Source organism: Monodon monoceros, unplaced genomic scaffold, assembly GCF_005190385.1.
Source record: "Monodon monoceros isolate NGI ecotype Baffin Bay Population unplaced genomic scaffold, NGI_Narwhal_1 Super_Scaffold_21, whole genome shotgun sequence".
Lineage (NCBI taxonomy): Eukaryota > Metazoa > Chordata > Mammalia > Artiodactyla > Monodontidae > Monodon > Monodon monoceros.
This window is the reverse complement of record NW_021703778.1, coordinates 162256764-162284605: the sequence shown is the minus strand read 5'-3', so window position 1 is coordinate 162284605 and position 27842 is coordinate 162256764. Positions and strand designations below refer to the sequence as shown.

The following is a 27842-nucleotide window of genomic DNA, read 5'->3' as shown; positions in this document are numbered from 1 at the left end:
TGGTGCTCAGAATAATGGGAGACACATTAATAACTTGCAGGTCACCTTTATGTCACAATTTTAAAACTTTACACTTAATAGAACTCACCACGTACCAGGCACTGTTCCAAGCACTTAAAAATTACCTTACTTAATCCTCCAAACAACCCTGCCCAGTAGATACTATTATTATCATTCCCCATTTTACAAATGAGAAACTGGTACAGAGAGGTTAAGTAACCTACCCAAGGTCATACAACTAATAAATGAAAGATCCAGGCAGTCAGGCCCCAGAGTCTGCACATCTAACCCCTGGGCAATGATGCCTTTCAAAAAACTACATGGAAAACATTTAATAAAAACTTCCAGAACGAGATGCAAATTTTATTTGAAAAGCATTCAGATTTCTGGGAGGGCTACTATTCCTAGGTGCCATCAGAGTTCAAATACTGGAGGCATTCCCAATGTTCCATTCACAAATGAAATGAAATGAAATCTGTGGCGGCCCCTGCTGTGAATAAAATCGAAGAGAAAGATGCTGGTATATTTGGTGCTATGCTTAAAAGACCTGCAGACCTATCCTGCTCTTTTCAAAGTAAAAATTGTGGCAGTCTCTCTGGCCAGGTAGTGTGTGTCCACATACCACTGCGGCAAATGCCTGTAAGTCACGTGACTTATTTTCCTTTAGGGAGGAAACCAAGCAATTCAGGACACAGGTGTGTGCACCAACTTGTGTAACTGAGGGCCGTGGGAGGGGTGGGGCCTTGCAGGGCTAGTGCCACCAATACCTTAGGAGAGTTCACATTAGAAGAGCTTTCCTTCTGTGTTAAGTTGGCATACTGTCCTCTAAAAAGTTATTTTGAAAAGAGATTGTCTGTTTTTTCAACTTCATGGGTTAGGTCGGCTTCATGAATAAAGCTCTTCGTATATTAAAGAAGGAAGGGTATCAACTGTGAGCTGGAAAGCCAGCAGAGAACATTTCCATTATGAAGATAATCTATGTAAGTATGTTTGCTGCCTGGACACTTGAATTTGCAACCCATCCCTTCTGTGTATCCTTAGTTAATACCATAGTGCCGGGCACAGAGCCGCCCTGGACAGGGTGTAGAATAATCGTTACTGTATACGTGTGATAAGTTATGTAAAGTCCACTTCCTGTCCGGTGGAGGGTCTCCGCCCAGTCTCCTCGCACCGCTGCCTTCGCGAGTGTAGTCAGAATTAAAGCACTCAGGTTTCACCAACAGAGTAAGAGTCCACGGGGTTCCCTTCCCAGGCCACGCTGGCTTTGGGGAGCACCCACCGAGGGTCGGCTCTACCTGAAATCCAGCCGCGGTCGGCCGAAAGCGCAGCGTCGCAGCAGGTTCCGGTCGCTCTTCCATCTGCTGCCAAAGCGGGCAGGCTACGTGGAAGACAACCTTGTCCTGGGCTGGAGGCAGCGGCCGCCGCGGCCGCACTTAGTCCTCCGAGATCCCATTCTCCCTTGCGCCAAGGAGACGTCCGGCGGCTCCGCAGGGCCTTTCTACGCCATCGCGGCGCTTCTCTATGGTCCATTGCCGCGTTCAAGGTGGGTGTCATGGCTGCCGGCGTTGAGTTGGCAGGAGTTGCCAACGGAACTGGGGAAAGTCACTAAAGCAGAGGAAGAAGTGGCCTAACCCGGACTGTGGGAAGTCGTGAGAATGAGCGGAGGCCCCGCGGGGGTGCCCATGTCACTGGAATTGGGCCCCTGGTAAAGTCCCAGGCCAGGCCTCTGCGTTTCTAGTCAGAGCCCGGCGGTTGGTGGGGGTCTCCGAAGCCGGCGTTGTCTAGGAACCCCTGTCTTATCAAATCCTGAGTGTTGTGATTTGGACCAGTCCCCCGGAGACAGCGGTTCAAAGACATTTGGCGGGGTCGTCCGACGACGCTGGCCGCCTTTCTCGGAGCGGAGCAGGTTGTTCTCTAACCCGCAGCGATGTCGTCCTGGCTTGGGGGCCTCGGCTCCGGCTTGGGCCAGTCCCTGGGTCAAGTCGGGGGCAGCCTGGCTTCCCTCACTGGCCAGATTTCAAACTTTACGAAGGATATGCTGATGGAGGGCACGGAGGATGTGGAAGGTAACCGCTGGGGCGATGGGAGGGAGGGATTTACTGGGACCCTGGGAGCGTCCGTTTGGTCCCCAAGTCCATCTGTCACGAGACGCAGACAGGTCCAGAGGAGTGTCACTCCTTTTGCCTCTTAACCGATTTTCTCTAATGAGAGACCATTGGGGTCGGGGGGTGGGGGAAGAGTTCTGGTTCTTCTCCTTTGAGTACCCAGGATAGTTCAGAGCTGTAGAAACTGCCCCTACGTCGCGTAGAGTTTATTTTTGTTTGGTTCATCCACGCCCACCTCTTCCTTTGCCCTTAACTTGGGGGCGGAACTGATTTTGATCCTCTTCCTTTATACTGACACAGTTTAAAAAATTATTTGTGTATGACACGTCACTTTTTTGGGGTTTTCTTTCTTCGATTTTCGTTAACAATTGAAGTAACTCATAATTAAGATATTTAGTGACTCTTACTCTTTCTCACTTGAATATATTATTAGTGAAACATGGGTATGGTTTTCCTATTATTTTATAGTTTTGCTTATTCTGGTGACACATTACCGCGTTCCAGCTGAAAGTGTACTTTTGTGCCTAATTGCCCACCGCCTCCCCCCCCCCACCACCATATTTCTACAGTAGAACAAGTAAGATAACCCTGTTCTTTGGGTACCCTTAGCAACCTTCACTCATTTTTGAAGTCCTCATTTTGTTTTACTAATGAATAGTGACCCAGAGTTACATGGTAATCGTTGATTAAGTTAATTACCCCTTTGATTTCTTGATGTTTCTTTCAGCAAGTAGTATTTAGATCAAAAGACTTTTTAAATTTCATTGTGGGTCTGCCTCCAGAGAGATAATGGGTGGTCTTTTGGATGAGAGCAGTTTCTTTGGCAGTTTGTTTGTTGTAAATAAATTAGAATTCTGGTTTAATTTTTTAATACTGATTTAACTGAGTTTTCGTGTTTATTTGGTTGAAATAGAGAACGGTGGTTTGATTTAGAAAAATAGTATCTATATTTAGAATTTCTGTGGGGTCTACTTAGAAGGGAGGAAGATTGGGGAGCTGCCGAAATCCATTTAACTGCTTGGGGGTACATCAGGTGGGACAGGTTGGGGATGGGAGTTAAAGGGATTCTTCCTGTGTTCAGGAAAGGCTCATGTGACCCTGAGGGCAGTCAGAAGCAGAGAAGGGCTAGATAACATGGGAAATGCCTAGTCTGTCCTTGTTTCCTAGATAGGGGAAAACAGTTGACTATTCCTTTGACCCTAAGCTAGAAAATAGGCACCCCGCCTCCAACTTGGATGTCCTACAGGCTTAAGGTAGAATTCAGTTTGTTCTTCCCACCAAATGTGCTCCTGTATTCTCAATTTTAATGGTTTCACCATCTACCCATTCTAAACTTGGAAATCTTTGTCACTTTTTTTGCCTCTTTCTTTTTATTCTCCTACTTCCAATTAGTCACCAAATCTTGTTCATCCTGTGCCTGAGTTGTTTGTATTTGTCCTTGCCTTATTATTCCTACTTCTTTACTTCAGATCCCCATTATCTCTCCCACACACTATTTCTCTTTCATGTCCTGTCACTTGTTTCTCCTTATGTTAGTTACTCCATTTCCTGTTGTGTTGCCAATTACTTTTCTAAAAACAAATGTGCTTTAAAATCTCTTGACTCTGTTACTTACAGGATAAAATCCAAGCCTCTCAATTTTGGGAGACCAGAAACCTATCCTATCTGGGTTCAACCTACCTCTTCCAGTCTTACCTCTTGTTCTCTCCCCTTTTCTCCCAATAGCCACATATATGCACATTCATATACACAAGCATGCTTACACCCAGAGCTTCTGCACAGGCAACGTTGTGAGGTACCTACACAGCTCCAGGCCTTTGCATGGAAAGCCCTTCCTTTCTACTTCCTCCACTACCCTCCTTTGCCTGGAAAACAGTTTTTCCTGTATGACCCTACTCACATGTCAGGTACCTGGTGAAACCATTCTCACTCCATGGCAGGCTGAGTTGTGTCTAATAGAACTTTGTGGATCTCTCTCTGACAGCTCTATTTTATTTATCCTTATATTACCAGTATGTGGTCCCTTCCTTGGTACATAGTAGATGCTCAATAAAAAATTTGCTGAGTGATTAAAAATCTGCTTTTATTGTTTTCCCTTTGCATTAAAATAGGACTTGCTTAACATCCAATTTATTGATTGTGACTCATTTAAAAATAGGGTCAGAGTACAGTTCATTTATTCATTCAACAAGTATTTATTGAGTGTTTACCCTGTGCCAGCAGTGAGCAAGAACCGTTCCAAAATAGCACTGTTGATATAACTTGAAAATTATCCATCTTTACAATATTAGAAAGTTGCTATTTTACCAAACATATATTGATTTAGGAGCTTGGGCTTTTAAATCAGACATGGATTGAAATTCCACTTCCATGTGTTACAAATTGTGGGATCTTTGGAAAATTATTAAATACTTAACCTTTAAAAAGCAGAGTGTTCTTATCTGTTGAATAGGGATAATTATACCTATCATGAAGTTGGGAGGATTAAATGAAATCATGAGTGTAAAATGCATGGCACTGTGCCTAACAAGTAGTAAGCATCAATAAATGATAGTTGTTATTTTTGTTTTCCCTCATTGAGGAAAACTTTTTTGGTCTGCATAACATCTCCCATTTATTCTTAAAAAGACCAGGATTTTGTGGGGGAGGCTCTGGGGGGAAAAGTCTTCATGACTTTTTTTTTTAATCCGTCTTTGAAACAACTGCTGCTTCTAACAATGACCTTCCTAAACAGATTAGATTATAATTTGTTCCCTTCTGAATAGCAATTAGACAATCCTGTCAGAGTTTCAAGCAAGATGTATAAACAACCACCCAAGCATCCCCACCTGATGATTTTCTAAACAAGAAGAGTGGGTTTGTCACTGTTATTTATTGGATGCCACTTGTATTTTCTTTTGATTTAAACTAATTCAGAGAAATTATTTTTATAGTATTAAAGGGCTGTGAGTAATGAAAAATACTAGTACTTAGAAAAGAAATCTAACTCTGTGGATGACGATTATCTGGCAGCATCAGCTGTGCCATTTTGGTACTGTGGGCCTTTGACTTTCCTTTTAAATGAAAATGTACAAAACAAGACTGAGCTCATTCACGTTTTAAATAACTTGTGTCCACGTTACTTGAAATAAGTGTTCTTTTGCTGCATTTTTATTCTTTGTTTGTAGGTCATTAATTTTCTGGTAGTATTGGGAGCAGAAAAAGGCCTTCTAAACCCCAGTTTCATAAGAGAAATACATCCTTGGGAATTCCGTGGTGGTCCAGTGGTTAGGACTTGGCGCTTTCATTGCCGAGGGCCTGGGTTCAATCCCTGGTCGGGGAACTAAGATCCCACAAGCCTCACGGCACGGCCAAACCAAGAAAAAAAAAAGAAAAGAAATATGCCCTTAAAACCCCAGCTGCGTAAGTTTCTTCAAAATTTATACTAAGCCAACAGAGAGAGATTAATTTTCCATAACAAAATTTTTAATTTATTTTATTTTTGGCTGCTTTGGGTTTTCGTTGCTGTGCGCTGGCTTTCTCTAGTTGCGGTGAGCGCGGGTTTCTCATTGCGGTGGCTTCTCTTGTTGTAGAGAACGGGCTCTAGGCTCACTTTTTCAATAGTTGGGGCTCGCGGGCTCTAGAGCGCAGGCTCAGTAGCTGTGGCACACGGGCTTAGTTGCTCTGCAGCATGAGGGATCTTCCCAGACCGGGGCTCGAACCCGTGTCCCCTGCATTGGCAGGCTGATTCTTAACCACTGCGCCACCAGGGAAGCCCCATAACAAAATTTTAATGGACACTTCCATGGGGTAAAGGTAGATGCTCTAGGGTATAGAAGATAGGCAAAGAATGACTTACATGACGATAAAGAACATTTGTGACAATAGAAAGTTGTGATAACAATCAAGTGATGTTTGTCTTCTGAATTTGTTCTTAGATCAGCATACCATTCTGTTTAAAGCTCGGTGAAATATACTTTCCTTAAAATGCCTGTTTACTTCACATGGTGTTGACTGAGTATATATTCAGTATATGCTGTTTCTTTTGTAGCAGAATTACCTAATGCTAGGAGAAAGGAAGTTGAAGCCATTCATACAATCTTAAGATCAGAGGTAAGGAAACGTAAAGATTTAGATTTTTTTCTTCTTTGAAGCCATGAAAGTTATTCATACTTTATTTCAGTCCTCTCTTTTTAATGCACTTTTTCTCTTTCCCTTTATCTTAGTTTCTTTTTTTTAAGCCCTGTCATCTTCATTTGATGAAGAATATATTTACATGTTACTGCACTTTGCTATTAAATATTCCCACCGCTGCTTCTGAATGCTGGAAGAAGGAAATCTGCCAAATTTAGAAAATAACATTGGCAAGTTTATCATTATCAAGGATTTACTATGTTTTATTAGTATGCTAAACTGCAGTAGTACATTTATTTAAGTATAATGTGAAGAATGCAATTCTGTTTAATCTAGAGCTTTTTAATCCCCTAACATTAAAAAAATGTGATATTTGTATACAGAGAATGTAGAATATAGGAATAGCAAATTAATTTTACCATTTTTTTCATTATTAGTCAGTGCCTCATGGTAACTAGCTCTGGACATTGTACTTAATAGGGATGAGGAAATGTTGGAAAGGGTTCAAAGGAAAGCCGTAAAGAAAATGAAAGGTTTTAAAGTGGGATCTGTTGTAAAGTACTAAAGACACCCAACTGTTTAGCCTTTGGATAAGAACAGCGAGGGAACACTTAATAGTATTTCAGCAAACAGTATTCTTAGAGGACTGTGGTAAGCATGTTTTCCCTTGCTAAGCCCATAAAAGAGAAAATGGAATTTAAATATAAGAAAATACTTTCTGACTGAGCTCTGGTCTAGATTATCAAGGTCAGATTGTGGAATTTGAAAGTAGAGGGATCTCTCAAGAGGGACTGTTGAAGTATTCTGCCTCAATAGAAGATGGCAATTTGGTGGCACTTAAGAGACCTTAGCTGTAATTACCTAATTAGTAGATACTTCAGTGACAGATGAATGTAATAGCTTCTTTCTTTGTAAGGCTGAGATAGGAAATAGTCCCTATAGTCCCTAGAGAAATCCTTGAGAAAGCACTCAGGATGGGCCCACCCAGGAAAATTAGATGGCAGAGATGTGTGTAATGGTATTAATTAAGCTAAATTTGCCAGTATACATTTGGGGCGGGGGGAGCAAATGGGGTTAACCTGCTTAATGAATGACTGCTCTGTACTGAGGTTGAGAAGAGAGATAGAAATCTTCTGTCCCTCTGTTGATTTCAACTCTAGTCTGTCTCCTAATTTTATCTTTGGACTGTGGCAAGTATGGTTCTGGTGTTCAAAAATATTTATTTTTGGTATAACACATCCCCACATGAAAGCCAACTTCCTTGCTTGGTGCTTATTCAGAGTACGGAGAGCTATTCAAATACTGGGTTGGCCAAAAAGTTTGTTTGGGTTCCCGAACAAACCCAACACTAGAGGAAAACAGACTATTGGACTTTCCAAGGACTTTATTTTCTAAGGTGATTTTGACTATACATGATTCTTGCCTTCTATGAGCACATAAGCACTTCATAAAGGTAATGCCTTATGTGACTGCAATAGGAGAAAGTGAACATATGATTGAAACCACTAGGAGATTACAATAGAAAATTCTATTTATTTAGAAAGTTTTAGTATAGACAGAGGGCAGTATGTTTTCTAGAGGAAATTAGATTTGCTTACAGATGTTAATATTTGAAATTGACTTAACTAGTTAAGTTTCCTCAGTTGCAACTAATGGCAACCAATCTAAGCTAATTTAACCATCTGTGCCAAGAAAAAGTCTTCACATTTACCATCTCGATCCAATGTACTTTTAATTTTTTTGTTTTAAGTTATTTTATAAAAAATTTACAGAAGAATAAAGTGATAGTGAAAAACTTTATTACAAATTTTAATAAGAACTTATATATAGCAAATTCAGACTTTTATTCCATGTGTTTCTGCTTTTGAAAGCATATATGCTCAGAATAGGCAATGTTCTTTGAATGCAGTTAACTGCTTATTAACTCTTTTTGTGAACTGGAATGTATCTTGTGAATACTGATTCCAGATTTCAATTACATCTCTAATAGATTTTAACCTATTATTACTTCTGGTTCTTCTTCCTGACTTGTGTCATTAAAACCAATACTTATGAAAACTTTGACGGCTTATGATTTTGTTAAATGCATGGCTGTTTGCTCCATAATTACAAAGCATTTTTATTCTTAGATTTATAAATACCAATTAGAGTGAGCAGTCCACTGGGTTTTTTTCATTTTTATGTCATCTGTTTCCTCCTAGTCACCTGTGTATACACCTGCCTTCAGCATTTGTCCATGTAGGGACTGTATCAAGTAAATGCTGGTGTACAAATATGTATAATGAAAGAATACTGTTACATATCCATTTAGTAAAGGGGCATGAATGGTTCAGGTTTTTGTCACAAAATATTGTGAGATAAAATGTTTTCTTATAGAATGACTAACTTCATGAGAACACCATATTTCCTTTTTGCTCTTAGAAATATGTTGTTCACTCCTCAGGTTCTTGAGTTTGAGAAATTCATCTAGGATATTGTTATTCGAAGACTTGTCTGAGATTTTGCTCCTACATTCATTTTCACCGTAACCATTAGACTCTAGAGTCTAATGCTGTTTTCTGTCTCTTTGCATTTATCTTCTCAGTTGTCTAATTGTGGAATATTTTCCTCTGTCAGTTTTCTTCTCTGTTGAAAAGTGAAAATTCTGAATTTTCAATTGTGTTCAATGAAAGTGAAAAAAAAAAAAACTCCCCCCAAAACAAACAAACAAAAAAAACCACTGCAAAGATGGTGTCTCCAGATTGGCTTTTTCCTTTTTAAAAGATGATGCAGTACTTCGGGTAATGCAGTCAGAAAACTGGTTTATTTCACTGTTGCATCATTCTTCTAGGTGATTCCATCAGTTCTTCTGTTTTCTTAAGTCTTTTTTTTTAACATAGTTGTAAATAATTGATGATTAATGATTAATTCTTAGGATGATAAAATAGCAAAACGTTTCAAGATACAGAAAAAACAAGATCATTGTGACCTCATGATTATTCTTAGATTTATATTGTAAAAGGGCCCAATGTACCCTTATGGTAATTGCAAGATAGAATGAGTTTTAATCTTTTTTTTTTTAAAGTGTATTTTCTCTTTGTTTGTTGGAAGACTACTAAGAAAGAATAAATGTTTTAAATATCAGTCCTTAATACTACTCAAAAAAGAAACTCACAAACTAAAATTGGTTCCAGTAGACCTTGATGATATAACAAGGGTTAAGCACAATGGAATAATTTAAGGATATGAGTATCTCATGGATTCCAAGGCATAAATTTTAGCCAGTCTTTAGGAAAGGGCTTCAACTGGAACTGGATGCCATCAGGAATCCATCTGTCTCATTTTTATTCCTCTCTGTTCTTTGTGTGTGTTTATTCTTTTTTCCTTTCAGACCAGCCCCCTCTGCTTCATATTTCATATAATAGAAAATATGACCACGGACAACTCCTGGCATGTTTTCGGTCAGCCACATGAAGAGAATCTGTCCTTCATATGCTTTATCAACCTGACTCTTACATGACTAGGGAGATGAGGAAAGACAACCAGTTAGTTATTGGCCAAATTGAAAGTTTTCCAGTTCTAGTTATTCATCAGAGTTAAACAAATAGCCTTAGGTATTTTTCTGTGAAAAAGCCTAGAGTGGACTTTATGACTAGGTTTTGACTTTAGTATATTCTCTTGCTTCAGTTATGTATGGTATTTTCATGTGAACAGCTCACAGAAAATCGTGCAAATGCAGCCAGTGCATTAGAAGGTAATTAGTTGTGTGACCATTGATCCTGTTTCTTATTCATATTTCTGCAAGATAACCAAGGTCTGTTAGATTTCTGGAGATAGACTCCCAAAACTAGGGTTTGTGTGTGTGATAATTTTTCCTTTATTTTACACCATTGATTTTCTCTGGGAATTCATTTAATCTCCCTGGATCATAATTTTCCCATATGTTGATGTAAGAAATTCCTAGAATCTAAGAAGAAAACAGATGACATCCTCAAAGTGAAAAAGTCTTCACCATCTAGCGGGAGCTTTCTTTCCCACCATGAATCTCCTTATTCTCAGTTATCATTGTTAAACTCTGCTTGCAGATACATTAGTAGAATTCTTAGTACATTATTATCTGTAATAATTTGTAAATTCCTTTTTGCAGAAAGTTTTAGTGTCCGTTTCTCTTGCTCCATTATACCCTTATTCATTCAAATGTCAAAGGATGATATTAGGTTAACATTATTTAATACTTAGGTACATAAAATTTAAGTAATTTTTTCCAGCATCTTAAAAGACTGTGATGTCTAGATTCATTGAATTATATTTAGAGTATTTTTTGTACTTCTAACTGTAGTTTTCCAAACTGAGTTCTATTAGTGGTTTTTAAAATGGATTTTTCAGAGGTGCCTCACTCAGGAGCCTAGGGTTCAGTCAGACAAGTAATGTCAGTTTTTGGCCTCCTCCCTATGCTTCAGCCATAAGTCTTTTTAAAAAAAGGTTCCTTTAAAACACTTCTACTGTTCAGGGAGAAAACAAAAGTTTAAGCATGTACTCTAGGTCATTCATTTACCAGACATTTATTGCCTACTGTATGCTAGACACTGGGTGTACAAAGATGGGGGAAACACTGATCAGTGAGTTCTTCTTAGCAAAAAATCAAACTGATCAAGATTTTTAAAAAACTTTGGTTCAGAATTATGCATAATCTCTATAAACATGCTTATTGCACTTGTAACTTTAATGGAAATTGTGGTTTAAAGGTCAGAATTCTGAGACCTACTATAGTACATCTTTTTTGTGCATGAAGCAATATGTTTTTCATAATGCCCTGCACATAACTGTTACTAACATGTTTTACTTTTAGTCTTTTTGTTGAAAACACTTTTTTCGATGCTTCTAGAATGAGAGGCTCAAAAAACTTTGTACTGATCTGGAAGAGAAGCATGAAGCATCAGAGCTTCAAATAAAGCAGCAGTCTATGAGTTATCGAAATCAACTGCAACAGAAAGAGGTAAAGGTTATTACAGTTACTTCATGGTTACTTCACTGTAATGTATTTAGGATGGTTTTTAAGAGTTATAATATAAATCAAGCTCTGTTTAGATCCATGAAAATATCAAAAGGGTGTTGAAATTAGTAATTTCCAACTCAGTATGATATCACTAATTTAACAAGAACTCTGAAAGTTTTTACGTTTATATTACATAAACTAACCTTTGTGGAGTTTAATTTCTACTTTCCAAAAGAAGCAAAGTCTTTGTGTACAATATCGTCAGGCATTTGTTACTTATAATTTCTGATTTTATGAAACTTATTTCTCATCTATTTACCTAAATTTGTTTTAAATCATTGTGATTGTTAATAACATTTCTTTAAAAAAAATGATTTTAACTACAAGTGTTAACATATGCTTATTAGTGTTTACTTGATTTTCCATGGAAAAACAGAATATTAGGTATTTTATAGTTGACTTATACTGTTCTATAATTTTTCCCCCTTTAGTTTGATAGAAATGGTTATTTTGGAGGTAGCTTGTCTTTCCTTTGCAGTTTTGATAATATTATATAATTTAACCAGTGTTACTACAAATCCTTAAAATAATAGACTATGTCCCTAATGTTTCATTCTGTCGTTGAATTCTCTTTAGTGTTTAGTATGTAAGTGGAATTCAGTAAATGATTCTGTGGAATTGAGCCACAGAATTTCTTGTTTAATTATCCAGATCACCGGGGTGTTCTTCAGTTTGTTGATTAAATGTTCATTTCTACCATCACTTTATATTTGGGTTTTTAAAATTTAGATGCATTGATTTCAAGTTCTTTTAGTGACATACTAAGATGAAAAATAAACCACATTGAAGATAAATATAAACATTTAAAGAAGAACTTAAATTTCCAATCTGTTTGGAATTGATTTCATAAAATACAATAAAAATGAATTACTACAAAAATAAAATGAATGTAAAAAAGCACAGTTACAAGTTCAAATTAAAGTTAAAAGCCCACTTTTTTTTTTGGTAAAGATTCAAAAGATGTAAAATTACTCTGTCAACTTGCTTTATTTTTTTTAAACTTCATTTATTTGTTTATTTTTGGCTGCGTTGGGTCTTCGTTGCTGCGCGCGGGCTTTTCTCTGGTTGCGGCGAGCGGGGGCTACTCTTTGTTGAGGTGCGCGAGCTTCTCATTGCGGTGGCTTGTTTTGTTGGGAGTATGGGTTCTAGGTGCACGGGCTTCAGTAGTTGTGGCTCACAGGGCTCGAGCCCGTGTCTCCTGCCTTGGCAGGTGGATTCTTAACCACTGCGTCACCTGGGAAGCCCCTGTCAACTTGCTTTAAAAGTCTTTAAGCCTTACTCTTTCAGTTTCTTTACTTATCTTGTTATGGACTGGTAGCAAACATTCATGGCATTGGTCCACAGACCACACTTTGAGCAGCACTGATTTACAGATACTCCAATAGAGCAGTAGCTGAATCACCCAGGGGTTTACAGCTGAATCATAAAAAATACACATTGTTAGGTCCTCTAGGAGATTCTGATTTAGCGTACTGGGAAGGGGCTCTGGTATTGGTATTTTTCGAAAACCCCATAGCTGATTCTGATGCTTACATCCTAGTTGAAAAAACTGCTGTGGAATAATCTGGCATTTTATTTTCTACTTCACTATGGATATTAGAGGGCAAATTAAGAATTCAAGTTTAGGAATACGTCTTTGTTAGTAGAGTTTGTACTTTTTAACTCTACAACTTGATATAAATGTCTGTTGTATAATGAGAACTTTCTTTGCATTATAGCTACATTTGAAAAGAATTGTTGATTTCAGTACTTTTTACTAGAATGAAAGATAATATATACTTTAGATCTGCTATTTTCTGAATCTATTTGTTGCCCTCGTTGTGATGTTCATATTGCCCAAAGATGCAATTTGCCTCATGTCATTTATGGGAAAATAAAATTTGTACATTATTATACATCTCCATTAGAGAAGGGGCTCTGATACGAAAAAATGTCTGTTTACTATGACATTTAACATAATTGTATTTGGTTTTTGTTTGTTTAATTGCTTGACATTAGAAATACTGTTACTTGCTGACTGTCTCCTCAGTATCAAATTTTCCTCCGTTGTGGCAGGTTGTCTTTTGGACTAGCTTGAGTATTTTACAGAAAGCTTATTTCAGTTTTCTCTAGCTTGCTTTTATGTTTTGAGTAATCTTTTACTTGGAATGGATGTGGCATTATGGTAAGTCCTATTTTTATAACTTCTTTTGGACATTGACTTGGTATTGCAAGCCTTCAGTCAAAACTCTACTCGGGGTTTCACGGTTTTTAAACTGTTGTCTCCCTGAATAGAGTCAGATTTTCACTGGCCTTTCTTTGCCAAGGCTAAAGCCAAGGCCTCTTTCAGTGCATGATTTCCTTCTAAGATTAATGGGCTATTAATCATAGGCTTACTGTGAAGATCGGATTAATAAATCAGAGCTTCCTTCTAGCTGTGTTGTGTAGACCAGTACAGAGTTACCTGATTCATGGTGCATTTTAAGCCTAAATCCAGCCATACATAATCAGTTACCAAAGACTCTTCCAACAGGTGTTCTAGGGAAGCTTACAGTGCATAGACTGTTGCAGCTTTTATTTTCTCATCTCTTGAGGCTTGATAATCACAAACAGAACCCTAAGAAATTGCATATACTATACTACCTGATATGTAGAAGGTGGTAAACTGATGTTTAACTGAGCATTTTATTGCTTTAGTTAATGTATGAGTGGAATTCTGTTGCTCATATTAATCAGAACATTATCTATGCTCTATGGTAATCATGGTTTTGAAATAAAAATGTTATGTTGGGGTGTTATAGGCAACTTGGATTCAGTTGATAGAGTACTGTCGTTGGGTAATCTTAAACTATTATGACTTTTAACATTATGAATGTATAAAAGGGTCAATATGGTTATTCTGAAGTACCTTCTCTAAAATATGGATTATAAATATAGGTAGAAATCAGCCATCTTAAAGCAAGACAGATTGCGCTGCAGGATCAGTTGCTGAAGCTACAGTCAGCTGCTCAGTCAGTGATTTCAGGAGCTGGTGGTGTACCAGCAACCGCTGCATCTCCTTCACTCGGTTATGGTTTAAGTCATCATGCTTCAGCGTTCCACGATGATGACATGGATTTTGGTGACATCATTTCATCACAACGAGAAATAAACAGATTGTCAAATGAAGTTTCAAGACTTGAGTCCGAAGTTGGCCATTGGAGGCATATTGCTCAGGTAGGTAGAATTTTCATGAGTTTTTGAAAACTGAGTGAGTAAAAGTAACGATGCTGTGTGTAGAAGTTTTGGTACCAGAAAGAACCCTGGACTAGGAAGTCAGAAACCTGTATTCTGATTCAGCCAGTGACTTTTTAAATGGTTTTAGTCAGGTCATCTTTCTCTCTCAGCCTCAGTTTCCCCTTCTGTACAATACTTGGAAGAAATTTCCAAAAAATTTAAAGCAAGAGAACCATGCTTTAAAATAAAATTAAAAGCTACAAGTCCAGCACTTAAAGGAGACAAAAATGGAGTTGCTGTGGTTGAACCAGCACCTCTTCCCCTGGAGTCCCTGAGACTTCTCTGGTGGAACCAAGACACCAGATTTGAAACTACTTGCTTAGATGTTGTCTGAGTTTCTTCTTTGCATTAATTATATGTAAAATGAAAAATCTGATAACTGGTATTATAAAACACATAAACTATTATGTGTTGTTTCTCACACATTAGAATAGAAATTAAGTCCTTCCTATTTTGGGCTGTAAACTTTCTTCCAAGTATCCCTTTTTTGTCTTCTTTATCAGATTTTATTTATTACTGAGGTTGCCAATACACACAAGACCTGAAATAAACTGGAACATTGTTCATATAGACTTTATTCCATCAGTGTGGAGAAAAATAACATAAGTAAAGAGATTATTTTCTATCTTTTTGTGAGTGTAATCTTGTTGTGTAAAGGAGAAATCCTCCCAATTAAAATGACCTCCTGGGCTTCCCTGGTGGCGCAGTGGTTGAGAGTCCGCCTGCTGATGCAGGGGACGCGGGTTCGTGCCCCGGTCCGGGAAGATCCCACATTCCGCAGAGCGGCTGGGCCCGTGAGTCATGGCCGCTGAGCCTGCGCGTCCGGAACCTGTGCTCTGCAACGGGAAAGGCCACAACAGTGAGAGGCCTGCATACCACAAAAAAAAGAAAAAAGATCTCCCTTCTTGTTGAGCCAAGAAAAATATTCTGTGGTGTTTTCCTTCTTATTTTGTAAAAGTATTGTCTTCCCTAATTAGTTAACAAACTCTTGAATGGTATCTTGTATTTATTGTGTATTAGTCACTATTGGACTAGGTTCTTTAAAAGGTGCTTGGCATTCTTTAATAAGAATTTGTCTGGGAAATAAATGCCCCCCATTTTTTCTTGTTTTTTAAATTTTTGTTAATTGAAGTATAGTTGATTTATAATAGTTTCAGGTGTACAACACAGTGATTCAGTATTTTTATAGATTACACTCTGTTTAAAGTTATTATAAAATATTGGCTGTATTCCCTGTGCAAATGCCCCTTTTTAAAAAAAGTATCTTCTAATAAAGTTAGTTTCTGACTTTCTCTTTTTTTTTTTTTACATCTTTATTGGAGTATAATTGCTTTACAATGATGTGTTAGTTTCTGCTTTATAACAAAGTGAATCAGTTATACTTTACATATGTTCCCATATCTCTTCCCTCTTGCGTCTCCCTCCCTCCCACCCTCCCTATCCCACCCCTCTAGGTGGTCACAAAGCACCGAGCTGATCTCCCTGTGCTATGCCCTGTGCTATGCGGCTGCTTCCCACTAGCTATTTTACGTTTGGTAGTGTATATATGTCCATGCCACTCTCTCGCTTTGTCACAGCTTACCCTTACCCCTCCCCATATCCTCAAGTCCATTCTCTAGTAGGTCTGTGTCTTTATTCCTGTCTTACCCCTAGGTTCTTCATGACATTTTTATTTTCTTAAATTCCAGATATATGTGTTAGCATACGGTATTTGTCTTTCTCTTTCTGACTTACTTCACTCTGTATGACAGATTCTAGGTCTATCCACCTCATTACAAATAGCTCACTGACTTTCTCTTTTATAAGAAAATCAGTACAACTATTTTCTAATTGTGTTTTTCTGATCCAGACTTCTAAAGCACAAGGATCAGATAGCTTTGTTCAAAGTGAAATCTGCAAACTACAAAATATCATTAAGGTAAGGTGGATTGTTGGAACAGTGGCTGTTATACATCTAAAATTTGCTTATTAAAAGTATAAGCCTAGGGGCTTCCCTGGTGGTGCAGTGGTTAGGAATCCGCCTGCCAGTGCAGGGGACACAGGTTCGGGCCCTGGTCCGGGAAGATCCCACATGCCACAGAGCAACTAAGCCCGTGTGCCACAACTGCTGAGCCTGGGCTCTAGAGCCGTCGAGCCACAACTACTGAAGCCCATGCGCCTAGAGCCCGTGCTCCGCAACAAGAGAAGCCACTGCAGTGAGAAGCCTGCGCACCTCAACAAAGAGTAGCCCCCGCTCGCCGCAACTAGAGAAAGCCCACGTGCAGCAACAAAGACCCAACACAGCCAAAAATAAATAAATTAAATAAATAAATTTAAAAAAAAGTATAAGCCTAAATTAATAAAAGGCTCAGTTATAAAAGTATTTTATAGATTATGATATTCACTTTTTTTGCTGTTTTTATATCTTCTCCATTTTTTATGACACCTTAAGTATATAATAATATCTCTCTTTCCAAAATCATTTGGTTTTGAATATTTATTAGGTAGTTTATATTTCATGAGTTTCTATCTTCTATTGTATCTCGTAAAACAGTCTTTATTAAAACAATTCTAGGGTCACTGAAATTTCAAGGGTTAGGGTTAAAGGATACTGACAAAATACAACGTTAATATTATTTATTGTAAACAATTATTTTCCCTTCATGGTGGAATTTTGCTAGTTTGTGTCAGTTATTTCCTTCCAGAGAAGTCTCAGTTACATATACTTAGCACGGCAGTGAATTGTTTTTAGTATGTAAATTATTGTTATGTATAGAATTTTTTGGTTTTTGGTTTTATTTTTATTACAATACCAGTGTGGATGGGTTCCTCATTCAGACCTGGCTTTGAATCCTGGCTGTACTAGTTACCAGCTGTGCTGCTTTGGGCGAGTTACTTAACCTTTCAAGCTTCTGTTTATCATCAGTGAAGTAGATACCATAATACCTCTCTTGTAGGATTGTTTTTGAGGTTTAAATGTAAACTTCCTTGTCAAGTACTGGCACATAAGTGAGTGTGTAGGACTAAAGAATAACTTTACTTCTCTTCTCAGGAAATAGAAGCTAATTTATTGATTAGGATTCTTGGCTACAAGCAACAAAAACAGTCTCTGGCTAAGTAAAGCATAAGAGGGTTTATTAGAAGGAGCCAGGTACTCTGTCCACAGGATTGAAGGAAAAATTGAGCATTTTGGCCTCAGGAAGGGTAGAAACTAGACCAGCATCAGAGATCTAGGTAGCGGGACACAGTGGATAGGCTCTCCAGGGTGCAGCTATTATAATGCTTCTGGTCTAACCAATTTCCCTCTTTGAAAGACGCAGCTGAATATCCAGGTTCCTAGGAGAGAGATAGTGGTCTCAACTTGGGTAGCGAGACACCTTGGTTGACAGTTTAGGGGTCCTATCAAAACTGAGAGAAGGAAAGACTGAGCAAAAAGATAGGTATAATAGGACAACAGGAACAGATTGGCCAGCAGGTGGACACTGATATTGGTGGAATATGTCATTAGCAGAAGTTCATGGTCACAGATACTAAAGAGAAAAAGATATTTTTGCTTGCATTTTGTTTCAGTTGTTTATTGCTGGTGTTCCCTCATTAAAAGTAGAAAAATTGCTTTTAAGGCCCAAGAAAGGAAAGGGTGGGGTCTTTTAGAATTGTCCAGATTTGGGGCCTGTATTTAAATTTTTTCAGCCTGAGCATGTTCAGAGAATTATTTTTAATAATATGGACTTTTGGACAACAATGAAATAGTTTAGTTAAATTCATTTATTTTAAATATGGTTAACTTCGTTTTTATTTTTTAAGGAACTTAAACAGAACCGAAGTCAGGAAATTGACAACCATCAACATGAAATGTCAGTATTGCAGAATGCACATCAACAGAAATTGACAGAAATAACTCGTCGGCATCGAGAAGAATTAAATGACTATGAAGAGCGGATTGAAGAACTGGAAAATCTGTTACAAGAAGGTTATTAATTTTGTTAGTTTAGTGTATTAAATGACATAATTAAATGATAGACTTAGCTGATGTAAACTTGGTCAAAGTTCTAAGGAATGAGTAAATGACTGGTTCTGCTCATCTGCCAGAAATTTACAGCAGCACCACTATTGTCAAGATTCTGCAAAAATGGAAAAGTCCTTTTACCTTTGTGGTAAATAGTTATAATACAGAGATCTCTTTGCATTGTTTGGTGTGTTTTTACTTTATTTCAAACTCAGATACAAAGGCTTCTTAGTATTTGATTCAAGTAATATCTTTCCTTAACTATTTATTTAAAAATGCTTTGTGTATTACGGTAATTTAACTTTTTTTAAAAAAAGACTTTATTTTTTTAGAGCAGTTTTAAATTTATAACAAAATTGAGGAGGTACAGAGATCTCCCTTATACCCCATTCCCCCACATGCATAGCCTCCCCCACTATCTACGTCACTCATCAGAATAGTACATTTTTTTTTACCAAGGCACATCATAGTCACCCAAAGTCCGTATTTATCTCAGAGTTTACGTTTAGTGTTGTACATTCTATGGATTTGGACAAATGTATATCATCATAATATCATACAGAATATTTTCACTGCCCGAAAAAACCCTCTGTGCTCTGCCTATTCATTCCCCCCATCCCACCCTTAAAACGACTGATCTTTTTATTATCTTCATTGTTTTGCCTTTTCCAAAATTGTCATATAGTTGGAACCATATAGTATGTAGCCTTTTCAGATGGACTTCTTTCACTTAGTAATATGCATTCAAGTTTCCTCCATGTTTTTTTTTAAATTTATTTTTTATTGAGGTGTAGTTTTTTTTTTAATATTTATTTATTTTAGCTTAGTTGCACACACGGGATCTTTGTTGCAGCATGTGGACTCCTTAGTTGCGGCATGTGGGCTTCTTAGTTGCAGCATGCATGTGGGATCTAGTTCCCCAACCAGGGATCGAACCTGGGCTCCCTGCATTAGGAGCACAGAGTCTTACCCACTGGACCACCAGGGAAGTCCCTATTGAGGTGTAGTTGATGTACAATATTATATAAGTTTCAGGTGTACACTTTCTCCATGTTTTTTCATGGCTTGATAGCTCATTTCTTTTTAAGCACTGAATAATATTCCATTGTTTGGATGTGCCACAGTTTTTTTATCCATTCACCTACTGAAGGACATCTCAGTTGTTTCCAAGTTTTGGCAATTATGAATAAAGCTGCTATAAACATTCTTGTTCAGGTTTTTGTGTGGATTTGTTTCCTGCTCCTTTGGGTAAATACTAAGCAGTATGATTGCTGGATCATATGATAAGAGTATCATATTTGTTAATTTTGAAAGAAATCATTAAACTCTTCCAAACTGGCTGTATCATTTTGCATTCCCACCAGCAGTGAATGAAAGTTCCTGTTGCTCCACCTCCTTACCAGCATTTGGTGGTGTTAGTGTCCGGATTTTGGACATTCTAATGAGTAGTTTTATCTCACTGTTATTTTAGCTTTTCTTTTTAAGCCTTCCAAGTCCTGAAGTCTGTTAAATCTTCAGTTGTATACAGCAGGCTATTTGTCTCTTGGTACTTGACATTTGATGTGTCCCTGATTTTATGTTTATGTTCTAGGTGGCTCAGGAATTGCAGTAACTGATCACTCTAAAATCCATGAGATGCAAAAAACTATTCAAGTTCTACAAGCTGAAAAAGTAGAGTCTACAAAAAAAATTGAAGAACTTGAGAATAAAATAAAAGGCATAAATAAAAAATTATCTTCTGCAGAAAATGACAGAGGTGTTTTGAAGAAGGAACAAGAACGACTAAGTGTGGAAAACAGACAATTACTTGAAGAATGTGAAAGCTTGAAACTGGAATGTAGTAAATTGCAGCCTTATGCTGCGAAGCAAAGTGATACTGTGACAGAAAAGGAAATAATTCTTCCACACAGTTCTTCAGTAGAAGAAGAAGTGTTCAGATTGCAACAAGCACTGTCTGGTATAAAATGTTTGGAACTTATTTCTGATTGGTGTTTCATTTCATACTAGTTGTTTTCAGAGACAAACAGTTGAATAATTGAACACTATGGAAATGACTATGTGGAATTTGAATAGAATTGCTTGCTTTGGATTCAGTGCCATAATTAATAGATCATAAATAGGATATTTCTACTAAAAGGGTTAAGAATTGGCTAGGTTTCTTTCAGCCTCCCTTCTTCATCCTTTAAGTATTTACATGGAACTCATTGACTTAGGAGGCTATGTAGATTTCTGAGAAATGTTTATGTAAACATTTGTTGGGAGGAGGTTACCAAGTACTTCCTGTAACTCATTAGGGCCCAGACCCTCCAGTTAGAGAATGCAGTCTGTCTTCTTCAAAAGTCTATATTACCTTTCAAAATGATCTGTACCTAAGCAGACCTAAGAATAATAAGAGCCGTAGGTCTTCCACCACTTACTATGCTCAAGATGATATTTAGTTACCGTACCAGTGTTCTAGCTTACAAAAAATAAATATTGAATGAAATAGACCTAACACCAGTATTTATTTATACCAGGAAGACATAGTGGGAACTCTTCCACTGAAAAGATGCATTTTATTTTTCACTCTGTCCTCTTCTCACAATATGAACTTTCACTTTATGAACTCATTCCTGCTCTAGAGGTTTCTAGCCCTTATGTGCTTGTGATACCCCCTGCCTGCCCCTTCTGTGTTCCTTACTTAGTTGTTTATTGTGAGCTCCTGACCTGGAGTAAATTTAGAGTTAGGCTCAAAGTAGAGTGACCCTCTTCCTCCCCTCTTCCTTTCCCTACCTTGGTGATTGGTAGCATTTACCACTCTCCCAAAACTGAAAACTTGAAGTTATCACCTTGCAAGTCCTATAGGTTCTATTTCCTTGACTTCTCTCTGGCTCAGTGCTATTTCAGGATTGTGTCTGTCCCAGAGGAGCTCTAGGGTTTCTCATAGGTGCCTCAGTCTTGGGACTGCCATGAAGACAAAGGGAAGGCTGTGTGGTGGGGTTCTGGACGACTTTGTCATTTGACTTCAGAGTAGCTCTGTTCTTCTCAAAATAAATTTATTTTCTTAATATATTGGGTGATCCATATGAGTTTATTTGCTTTAAAAACAAACCTGGTGCCCTAGTCCTTCCCCTTTTCTCCATTTCCACTGCCACTGAATAACTTCAGCCAATTATAATTTCTCTTTGCCTGTTTAACTATAGCAGTCTCTTAGTAGAGCAGAATAGCATAGTGGTTAGGAACATGACTAGGTTGGAATCCAGCTCCAGCACTAACTAACTGACCTTGGACAGTTAATTAACATCCCTGTACTTTGGGTTTTTCATCTCTATGGTTGGGATAATAATACTATCTCATTCGTGGTTGTAGTAGTAGGATTTTATGAGTTGCTAGCTGCAAAGTTCTCTCTAGAACAGTGTCTAGCCCATAATAAGCATTATAAAAGTGTTACCTATTATTCTCTGGTGTCCATGATTCCTTCTTCAATCAATATGTTTTCTTTCTGCAGCCAGAATGATTTTTCAGAAATGTAAAGCAGGTCACTTCCCTGATTTTAGTACTTTGTGGCTCCCTGTGAACTTCAGGATACAGTCTAAACATCTTAGTTGGACATACGGTGTCTTTCATGATCTGGTCTCTGTCTACCTCTGCAGTTTCAACTCTTCCCATTTTCCTAACATTCTAAGCTTTAGCCGTGTTGAACTTTCTCTATAGCTCCTTAAAGCCAGCAATGTTGTCTCTAAGCTCTGTTGCCTTTGCATTTGTTGCTTTTTCTGTGTGGAGTGTCTCTGTTTTTTCCCCCCACTAACTCTTAGTATATTAAGATTCAATAGAGGTGTTGCATCCACCGGGAGGTACCTAGCACTGCTGCTTCCCTGACCCCATTCACCCCACTCCCCCGGCCCTCCTAGTCTGGATGAGCTGTTTGGCCCTTTTGCTCTGGTAGCACCTGTGCTCCCTGTATCCCCCTGTACTGTTCTCATGTGTTTCCTTTTTTATCTTCCCCTCTAAATTGTAAGCTTCTTGAGAGCAAGCATGGACTAAATTTTTCCATCTTGTTTAGCAACTCACATCATAGTAAATGCTCAATATTTCTTGAGTGAACATTGAATGAATTACTTCAGCTGAACTCATGGTATTTTGTCTTTGTGTTCTTCTTCTAGAACTACTTCTATTTGTGGATCTATCTCTAATACCAGATTGAATGGTCTTTTTATTAGTAGTCATGTCTAAGTCACTTTAGAAAATTGAGAGATTATTTTATTATTGTGGTATAACATACATATAGCATATTGTGGTGTAACATACCAATATGTGGTATAACATATTGTGGTATAATATACATTGTTTTTTCTTTTTTCTAATCTTAGTCCTTATACTATTTCCTGATGCACAGACTAATCAGCTCACTTTGAAATGCAGTTGTTGTTAATGTTTTTATCCAGGCAAGAACTTATGACTCATCCAGAATACAGTTATAAATTCTTTCTTATACTAGTCCATAGAATTGGATTTTAACATAGTTTCTGACTGACATTTATATTATGACTTCTTCGGTATAGTCAAAATAGAAGTACAAAATAGCAAAAATACATTTCACTGTTAGGGCATGCTAATTATGCTTATAAATAACATTTTAATTGGATTTCATTTGTGAATTTAGTATAGGAGATAATTACTAAGCTATTTTAAAGAATTTTAATGTCAGATCCATTGTTGTATTTACAGATGCTGAAAATGAAATAAAGAGACTGAGTAATTTAAACCAGGTAAACTAATTTTTAAGAGAGAAAGCTTTTGTCTTCGGTTTACCAAGAAAAAGGATTTTGGTTATTTATAATTGCTTATGTTGTGTTTTTTACAATTCATGCGAACTTATCCAAGGAGCTTCCACCTTAGTAATTTCATGTCTGCTGATTAGTAACAGAATCTTAATTGACATAAATTGACATAATTTTAAAAGTACATAATTGAAAAGTGCAAGTATATTTCTTTGAAGATTAATTTGACAAATGATACGTATGTGTAGACAGTGGAAGCAGATCCTCTACCAAAGTGAGGAATGCATTTTGATTTCCCTTAAAGAATTCAAGGAGTTTCTTTTTTTATTTTTTAAATGATTAGAAGTTATTTTGTAAATATATTTACCTATTTTTTCAAATATAATAAAGAAATCCTCTTTAAGAATGTCTATAAAATGACTGTTTTTAGATGGTCCAGTGTTTTATGCTTATAATTTTTATATATCACTGAAGAGTAGAAATGCACAATTGTATAGCTTGCCTGCTTTTTTGTAAACTTTAAATTTCTTGTTATTTGAAAACACAGTGTTTTAACATTTTTATAGGATAACAATCTTGCTGAAGACAATCTGAAACTTAAAACGCATGTCCAAGTTTTAGAAAAAGAGAATTCATTACTGAATCAAGAAAAGGTGGGTGCAATAAATATGGGGGCAGAATTAAAATTGTAGGTCATAGCTAAGGGCCAGTTTATATCAAAATGGAGTATTTAGTTCTTGAGAGTCCTGAGGATAAAGCTGATCTCATTGATGCTGGTCAGGCCAGGTTGAAGTACTTGGGCAAGGTTCAGAGTATGAGAGGCTGGGCAGAGTTTACGTTTAAAGATAAGCCAGTAGGCATACAGATATGAGCAGAAAAGATAGGTAATGGCTCTGTTTTGGTTTCAGATGAGGTCCTATCAGCAGCAACGTACACAGGTGGGTCGGGAGTCTGGAGTGGCATACTGTAGTAACTATGCACTACTTAATATGCCCCAGAATATGTCTGGTGTGACGGACAGCAATTTCTTAATGGTGAGAGGTAAAGAGGGACATTCTCAGTGGTAGAAATATGTATACTAGTAGCAAGGATGGAATAAGATTCTGTAATGCAATGTTGGAAATGGGGAAAGGTATTTTTATGTTTGTACCATTTAGGGGGTAAGTCCTTGGTTAAGGCAGCTTCTTAAATATAGAACAGTTGTAAGCTGGTGTTATTTTTTATTATTACAGGCCAGTGTCTCAACTCAATTTAAAATCTTAATTTTTAAAAAAGTGACACATATTTCCTGATGTATATATTTAGTAATACATCCTGAAAAACTTCAGACAGTACAAATATGGTATCCTTCACACTTCTGTTGGTTGGTCTCTTCCTCAGACGTGTTCTTGCTTACCAGTTTCTTGTGTATCTTTCCAGACTATATCTATGCATATATGATTTTATATATATAAATATCTTTAAAAAATACAAATATTAGCATACTATATATACTGTTCATACATACCTTAATATTATACTTTCAGTATCCTTACACATTAGTATAGAGGCAGTGTTTCTCAAAGGGGCACTATTGGCACTCAGGTGGGAGAATTCTTAGTTGTGTCCTCTGCATTGTAGGTTCCTTGCCCCACTTTTTCTACCCACTAAATGCCAGTAGTGTCTCCCAGTCTTTTTAAAACTGCTATATTATATGTTTCCTCTGTTCTTTTCTGCTTCGACTGCATTCTGCTCATTCAGTTATTCCTTTCTCTAACTGGTCTAAGTGTATTTTGTAGTTTGCAAATCTCTGCATGTATTCTGATAGGGCCTGTAACCTCCTCATGATAATTTTGGATTCTGTAGCTATTCCCAATTAGCTGTTTCTCCTTTCTTTTGATGTTAGGTAATCCATTGCAACTCTTGCTTGAATTGTGTCTGCTATGGGTCTGCTCACTGGTTAAGAATGCCAAAAACACCTGCAAGGTCATGTGCATTCTTTTTTTTTTTTTAAATATTTTATTTTATTTATTTATTTATTTATTTGCCTGCGTTGGGTCTTTGTTGCTGTGCACGGGCTTTCTCTAGTTGTGGCGAGCGGGGGCTACTCTTGGTTGCCGTGCACGGGCTTCTCATTGCGGTGGCTTCTCTTGTTGCGGAGCACGGGCTGTAGGTGCTCAGGCTTCAGTAGTTGTGACTCTTGCACTCAGTAGTTGCGGCTTGTGGGCTCAAGGGCACAGGCTCAGTAGTTGTGGTGCACAGACTTAGTTGCTCCATGGCATGTGGGATCTTCCCGGATCAGGGATTGAACCCGTGTCCCCTGTATTGGCAGATTCTTAACCACTGCACCACCAGGGAAGTCCTGGTCATGTGTATTCTTAAGGTCCACATGACAAAAAATTTTGTGGTTCTCTTCTTAGAATTTTATTTTATTTATTTATTTGTTTATTTTTGGCCACGCTCCACGGCATGTGGGATCTTAGTTCCCTGAGCAGGGATCGAACTTGCACCCCCTGCAGAGGGAGCGCAGAGTCTTAACCACTGGACCACCAGGGAAGTCCCTTTTGTGGTTCTCTTTTTTTTTTTTAATTTTTAAAAAATATTTATTTATTTGGTTGTGCCAGGTCTTAGTTGTGGCAGGCAGGCTCCTTAGTTGTGGCATGTGAACTCTTAGTTGCGGCATGCATGTGGGATCTAGTTTCCTGACCAGGGATCGAACCCGGGCCCCTGGCATTGGGAGCGTGGAGTCTTAACCACTGCGTCACCAGGGAAGTCCCTGTGGTTCTCTTAATTGAACAGATAACTCTAGAAAGGCATAAGAGAATGATGTTTCCATCTTTCATTTGCGGTTCAGAATAAACTTTTGAATTGGAAGAGAATGAGAATTGTAAGGCAGATGTTCTAATATAGTTTTCGTTGGTCTCTTTTGTAAGGTATATATTAGACTACTTATGAAAATTTGAGAGTCTTATTTACTTTAAAGTAGATTCCATAGAAGTTTGCTTTGAAAAATCTCTGTCGGGCTTCCCTGGTGGCGCAGTGGTTGGGAGTCCGCCTGCCGATGCAGGGGACACGGGTTTGTGCCCTGGTCCGGGAAGATCCCACATGCCGCAGAGCGGCTGGGCCTGTGGGCCATGGCTGCTGAGCCTGCGCGTCCAAAAAATCTCTGTCAATGAAAGGTGTCTTTACAGTGATAGAGGGTTTATCACAACCATCATAGTGATAGAGGTTGAAATAATGTTGAAGCATAGAGAACTGTCCCATGTCTGGGATTTTGGAGGAAAAGCATTAAATACAAGTAGAACAGAACATAGAATGTGCTTTAAAAAATCACATACAGGTGTATCTTTAGGAATGTTAGGTCTGAGAGAGGGGAACCTAGTCTGTGCTTAGGTTAGAAGGTAAAGGAAGGAAAGGAGGGTTCTTTCTTGGGTCAAGACAAGGTTTCATGTTCTGACAGAAGCCAGTTATAAGGGAAATTACTTTTATGAGGGAGAAGAAACCTTTTATTTTCTAATTAGAGAGGACAAACTTCAGAGCAAATGAATATGGATAGCTTACATTTTTGCCTGGGGCTGTTGGTGGTGACGTTAGGGATGGAAGTGGAGGGAGCTGGAAGGCTCGGGATGTTTTGAAAATTATGTGTGTTGTGTGGGGGAAGGAGGAGATGGAAGGGAAGCAGCAGTGGGAGTGGGAGTGGGAAGGCTCTCAAATGGGAAAGTTTTTGTGTAAAGAAGTTGGAGCTAGAGGACAGACTTACAGTTGTTGCATCTTGTCTAGGACTATAGAAATGTTTTGCTTGAAGCTGCAAATAAAATTGTACATGAATGAAGGCTGTGGCTTGTTGAATTTTATGTATTATTGCTGAGGTATTATTCAATAATGTTTCCAACACAGAGCATCTAAAAATACATTCCCAAGTTTTGCTTATATATGTATATTTTTAATCTTTTGGTGTCTCTTCTTCCAATTGATAGTATGTGTTGTTTTTTTCCCCTTTTTTCATTTAAGGAAGAACTGCAAATATCACTTTCGAAATTGAACAATGAATATGAAGTAATTAAAAGTACAGCTGCAAGGGACATGGATTTGGATTCAGAATTATGTGATTTAAGACGTAATTTGGAGGCAAAGGAACAAGAACTCAATCAGAGCATTACTGAAAAGGAAATACTAATAGCCGAGTTAGAAGAATTGGATAAACAGAACCAAGAGGCTACAAAGGTAACAATATATATTAAATTATATTTTATGATATATATATACTTTTTAATTTATTTATTTTATTTTTGGCTGCGTTGTGTCTTCATTGCTGCCCACAGGCTTTCTCTAGTTGCAGCGAGCAGGCTTCTCATTGTGGTGGCTTCTCTTGTTGCGGAGCACGGGCTCTAGGTGCACAGGCTTCAGTAGTTGTGGTGCGCGGGCTCAGTAGTTGTGGTGCACAGGCTTAGTTGCTCTACGGCATGTGGGATCTTCCCGGACCAGGGCTCAAACCTGTGTCCCCTGCATTGGAAGGCGGATTCTCAACCACTGCGCCACCAGGGAAGCCCTGTTTTATGATATATTAAAGACAGTGCAGCAGCATGTTCTACTCAGTAGACTGAACGCTG

At 37.9% G+C, this 27842-nt stretch overlaps 2 protein-coding genes and 1 non-coding gene across 8 annotated transcripts in view; 1 reads left to right on the top strand and 2 right to left on the bottom strand.

Moving 5' to 3' along the window:
* Window positions 1-1356, bottom strand: part of CPSF2 (cleavage and polyadenylation specific factor 2) — an 81353-nt gene extending 79997 nt beyond the window's left edge. Inside the window, exon 1 of the mRNA XM_029237698.1 lies at window positions 1296-1356. The gene's annotated coding sequence lies outside the window, so the exon portion shown is untranslated. The remainder of the gene's footprint in view (window positions 1-1295) is intronic.
* TRIP11 (thyroid hormone receptor interactor 11) overlaps window positions 1337-27842 on the top strand; it is a 66086-nt gene continuing 39580 nt past the window's right edge. Inside the window, exons 1-11 of one of the 6 annotated variants that reach the window (XM_029237695.1) lie at window positions 1337-1543; window positions 6136-6197; window positions 11083-11193; window positions 14170-14448; window positions 16358-16426; window positions 18292-18457; window positions 20085-20450; window positions 23201-23241; window positions 23820-23906; window positions 24162-24191; window positions 27244-27456. In XM_029237695.1, coding sequence (XP_029093528.1) covers window positions 1522-1543; window positions 6136-6197; window positions 11083-11193; window positions 14170-14448; window positions 16358-16426; window positions 18292-18457; window positions 20085-20450; window positions 23201-23241; window positions 23820-23906; window positions 24162-24191; window positions 27244-27456 — 1446 coding nt within the window. In that variant the 5' untranslated portion in view covers window positions 1337-1521. Of the gene's footprint in view, window positions 2067-6135; window positions 6198-11082; window positions 11194-14169; window positions 14449-16357; window positions 16427-18291; window positions 18458-20084; window positions 20451-23200; window positions 23242-23819; window positions 23907-24161; window positions 24192-27243; window positions 27457-27842 lie in introns of all 6 variants that reach the window. The other 5 variants (XM_029237692.1, XM_029237696.1, XM_029237691.1 and 2 more) reach the window with 5 other exon arrangements.
* TRNAR-CCU lies at window positions 19409-19481 on the bottom strand. The gene has a single exon. It is a non-coding gene; the product is annotated as a tRNA-Arg (tRNA).